The sequence below is a fragment of the Pyxicephalus adspersus genome, unplaced genomic scaffold (genome assembly GCF_032062135.1).
Source record: "Pyxicephalus adspersus unplaced genomic scaffold, UCB_Pads_2.0 Sca808, whole genome shotgun sequence".
Taxonomy (NCBI): Eukaryota; Metazoa; Chordata; class Amphibia; order Anura; family Pyxicephalidae; genus Pyxicephalus; species Pyxicephalus adspersus.
Window position 1 is genome coordinate 892 of NW_027317815.1, and position 5,307 is coordinate 6,198.

Below are 5,307 nucleotides of genomic sequence, written 5' to 3' on the forward strand. Positions count from 1 at the left end.
GAACCCAAAAATTTGTTGTACTGTTTAAATAATAAAATAAACTTAATTGGACACTTTACTCATGATTTGGTGCTCTCTTCCTACTTCATTCCTTTGATTTTATCAAAATGCCCCAGAGAAACCTACTCATCTAAAAAAATTGACTATCGATAGACAGTACTCTTTTTGTTACAGTTTACATCCTGCAACTTGAAATATCAATCTTTTGGATCCTCTGGCTTCTACCCATATCTTCCATTCCACTTTAAACAACAGTTTATTAATGTAGAATGTTTCAGCTGGTCAACCCTCTAAAATAATTGAATGGACATCCAAAATATAAAGAACTGACGATCCTAGGCTACAGACAGAATGTTTACAGGAAAGGTTTTATATATATCGCCTAGAAAGCCCCAATTTGGTTGGTGCTATTGTTCTTTTTTCTTTTGCCATTTTTTTGCTCACTTGTTTATTATTATGTATGTTGAATATCTATTACAGGTTGAAAGGGTATATCAGTGATATCTGGGCAGGGTCCTCTCCTCCTGTATCACTGTCTGTATTAGTCTGTCATTTGCAATCCCTATTTAATGTACAGCGCTGCGTAATATGTTGGCGCTATAAGTAAAAAAATATGCCCCTGTACCTCTGCATTCGGACCATAAGACGCACCCTGATTTTCCCCCCACTTTAGGAGGAAAAAAAGTGCGTCTTATGGTCCGAAAAATACGGTATGTACAAAGTCTTTTTCATGCATAATCATTATATATTAGGTAATTTCATTTAGTTTTACAGATTCCTAATACAAAAACATAGCATATTGAATAGTTTCACTAATAGAAAACATACATTTTCTAAGTATATAGATGCATATTAAATATAGAATCCTGGTAATCACATTTTTAAAAGATTATTTAAGATGTAAGTATAATCAGTATCGCCTTGTCAAGCTGCAGATTTCTCCTGATGGAACCTGTTTTATTTGTGATGGGAACACCGAGCCATAAGGTGTTATTATGGTATGTGAAAGGATTCTGGTTTCAATAGGAAACTCCATTATTGTTCAGTATTATTGCATAGGAACAAAGGATAAGGATTCTCAGGAGGGTTGAGATCATATGAGGTATTCAGATGAAATGAATAGGAATAGGAAGAGTCCTGAATTATTTAAATATAACAAATTTTTAACAATTTTTTTTTACTTATTATACTTTTTGTTTTTGCAGGAACAAACTGGATGATTGAGATTTTGAGCCTTATAAAGAAAAATGGAGACCCTACTTGGTGTAATAATGTTCCAATCTGGCTCCGATCTCCTTGGTTTGAAACCTTAGAGGGCCAGTCACAGATCAAAGATGTCACCCCTCCAAGAGTACTTACCTCTCATTTACCATTCCAAATCTTTGCAAAGTCCTTTTTTACATCTAAAGCTAAGGTATGATATTAAATTGAAAAAAAACATTATTATTTTAGTATAATGTCAAATAAAATGTGTCAGGGTGGTTCAGTGGATAGCACTGTAACTTTGTAATTGTATATATTGGAATTACAAGGTGTTATAACCTGGTGTTTGGTTTTAGGTCAGTATACACTGAGTGCATTTGAAAATACAATTTTTCATTTTTAAATACCAACAACCCAAATGGTTAATATTTGTACAAAACACTCCTTATTGTACCAAATAAATACTATAATATATAAATATATAAAAGTACAAAATGTTGTTGTGTGTCTGTCTATGTCCATTTAGCCAAAACAAGTTTCTGAAGTTCTAGTTCTAATGTTGAGATTGATGAGATGAGATGAAACAAGATGGCTTACAATTGCAATGCAAACTCATCCTAAAAATGTTGAACAGGGTTAAGGTCAGGGCACTTTGCATGCCATTTCAGTTCTAAACACCAAACTAGCTCAACCAATTCCTTAAAGTAAAAGGTAAATATTTTACCTTAATTTTCCCCCAAAACAAAAAGCAGCATTGGGATATTTCTGAACTTTTAGGGATTCTCTCATCTGGCATTCCTCTGCTGTGAAGACTGCATATTATGTTATCAGTACGACCCATAAATGTGTAATATTATGCTGTTCAAGACTGTGGGCCTGATTTAATAAAGCTCTCCAAGGCTGGAGAGGATACACTTTCAACAATGAGGCGGGGTGATCAAGCAAACCTGGAATGGAACTCTTATCAAAATCATTTGATATTTGCCAGCAAATGTTTTGAATCCTGGACCAGATCCATTCCATGTTTGCTGGATCACCCAGCTTCGCTGATAAAAGTGTATCCTCTGCAGCCTTAGAGAGCTTTAATACATCAGGCTCTGTGAGTCAGATGGGTTATACAGAAATAAAGGGTTTTTCTGCTGGGTAAATATGGTGACATAAACATGCCCCAAATAGCATTGAATGCTTGGAATCAAAAAAAAAAATTAGCATGCATAAATGATGTCACTGAATTAAAAAATGAAGATTTCTCAGGAGAGAAACACACAAGGATAGTTTCATTAAAAGGAAATTATTTACATACTGTATGCTGTGCTTTCAAGTGGAGGACACTTGGAAGGCAAAGTTTAGTTTTGCTTTTAAGGCCTGGCTTTAGATACAGTGGCTTATTTATTCTGGCCTGCCTTTAATTAGGTATACTAGTCAGGGAATACATGAATCTAAATACCCTCTTTTTCCTTTGAATTCAGTTTTAAATTTTAATGTTTGTCAGTTAAGTTACCTTATGTCTTTTTTTTTTTCTAAGATCATCTACGTAATGAGGAATCCCAAAGATATCCTTGTATCCTTGTTTCATTTCTCAAAGATGCTTTGTCTTTATAAAGATCCTGAAAGTTCCCAAGAGTTTTTGGAAGATTTCTTGCATGGCAATGGTGGGTAAAAACACAAAAGATCTGATTTACTATAGAGTTTAGACTGTACAAAAAACTGTAAACTGCTAATCATGTATATATATATATATATATATATATATCTATATATATATATATATATTGGAGGGGAGAGGTTGTATATCTTTTAAAGAAGGTGCTGCAGGCAACGACAGCTGACCTGAGCTGACCTTACAAACATGAAAACTGACAAAGTTGCTAATAATTACTGCACTTTACTCACTAATTATGTTAAAATGCTTTGGCAGCGGTTCTCAGTATCAAACCTATTGGCCTTGGGATTGCTTGGCTGCACTAGGAGGGCACTGGAGTGTTCAGTGCTGGAACTCAGATGTCATTGCCAGTCCATTGTTTAGCTCATCAGCTGAATGAATGAACTTCTAATACCTTGTCACCCGATACAGAGTGTCATGGAGGTGGTTCTATAATAGTTGTTGAAAGACAAACATTTTCAAACAAACATATGAAAATATATTTATTTATATATTTTGGGGGGTAAAGGTCCAGGATGTGTCCTATTATTTATAGGTGGTCTTGGAAAATAACCTAAAATGTTTTTTCAAACCTTTTATTTTAATTTATTCCTATAACATAAAAATATATGCATTAAAATCACAAAATAAAATCTTATAAACGTTACACTTTTTGTAAAAATGGTTCTATGACTGGTCCGTCCAATGATATTAATTAAAAGCACACACCCAGGTATACCCAGGAGATATTCCCCCAGGTTTATCTGAGACTGCTAAATCTTGGGAGAACTGAAGTACTGAATCTTGGAGAACCCATCCAAATTCGGGATATATCTGCTGTCTAAACCCACTTGTCGAATATGGAGTCGTGGACCAAATCAAGATATCTCCTTTCTAAATGTAATAGTGTATCTACATTCTCCTGAGTAATTACAGTATCAACCCACAGCTCTTCAAAGATTACCATAGGTAAATGCAGTATGAACTCCAGAAAGATAAAACAGACACAATTTTTTTAAAAATATATGTTCTCTAAGTAGAACTAAACTTAAAAATTTTAAAAAAACTTGTGAGCAAAAATGCTTTATATTGCAGAAGGAACATCATATGGCCCTGATTTATTAAAGCTCTCCAAGGCTGGAGAGGATACACTTTCATCAGTGAACCTGGGTGATCCAGAAAACTTGGAAAGGACCTAGTCCATGATTGAAAACATTTGCTAACAAATAGCAAATTACATTTAATAAAACCATTCCAGGTTTGCTGGGTCACTGATAGAAGTGTATGCTATCCAGGCTTGGAGATTTCATAAATCAGGCCCATTGTCTCTTCTGGAATATAACACATTTTCCTGCTTTTTTGCAATATTTATCATCTATAATGAACATGCAATCCTGGAATAGGTGTCTGCTGGCAATGAATAGACTCTCATGTGAACATATTACATCATTTTGGCCTAGCCAATCAGGATGACTGAAGATCCGGAACTTGAAAGGGAACCAGTTAAAGAGCCTGAACCGGTGACAAAGTGAGAAGAGGATAGATAAAAAATAGAGAACAGGCAACTAAATTTAGTTTACTGCAGAATAGACTTTGCCTGTCTGTTTTCGCACATACTTTTTAAGTTCACAGTTCACATTTCCTAATGTGTTTTTAAGAGCAAAAGTTTAAATACTTTAATGTGATCTGCATCAGGTTTGACAAATGTAACAAATATATTTAGAGAGAGACATCAACTGGTCCAGTACTTCATATTGGAAAACTTATTGCCCAGCAGATATATTTGTTTTAACTGAACATCATTTAAAGGGAAGTGTAAATATTGTAAAACAAACATTTTATATAAAAGGTATAGGATTGTTTCTAAAACTTTTCCCCAAGGTTACTCCTGCTTGCCATAAGTGATTGCCTTTTAAAGGGGAAAGTTCAGCCTCCCATGTCAGGTGACCATCAAACTTAACAAGTGGGGTGATAGGCCAGCCGTCTAATATGTTTATCTGCAGAATCAAATGACATTCGTGGTATCAATGATAGTCCATGTTTACTGTTAAATTATGAAATAAATGCAAACGTATGAGTTTCACCCATGTGGCTGAGCCACTAACTGAATGGATGTGTTTTACTGACCTAATAATGTATTACTAATGTATTATTCTTTGTAGTTCCTTACAGTTCGTGGTTTGATCATGTGAAAGGATGGATTCAAATGAAGGACAATAAAAACTTTTTTTACATTACATATGAAGAACTTCAGCAGGTAAAGGGTCAGAATATTGTTATATATTAAGCACGGAGCTCATTTTTGTGATTTTTACTCAAGTGGAATTATAATTTACCTAGTTACAATGCAAGCTTTGTTTCCTATGATATTAATATTCTGTTAAAATAAAAGGACACCAACTATAATATGTGGAAGGATTTATTCAGACTTTGTCCCAACGACTGACATGATCACCACATAC

The 5,307-nt window shown here is 34.3% G+C and overlaps 1 protein-coding gene across 1 annotated transcript; it reads left to right on the forward strand.

Moving 5' to 3' along the window:
* Window positions 1–1,205: 1,205 nt before the first annotated feature.
* Window positions 1,206–5,102, forward strand: LOC140321125 (sulfotransferase 2B1-like; the record flags this gene model as incomplete). The annotated part of the gene is given in 3 exon segments (XM_072397993.1): window positions 1,206–1,414; window positions 2,729–2,855; window positions 5,008–5,102. Coding segments are annotated over 3 exon segments (431 nt in total), but the record flags the coding sequence as incomplete, so codon positions are not given.
* Window positions 5,103–5,307: the final 205 nt, after the last annotated feature.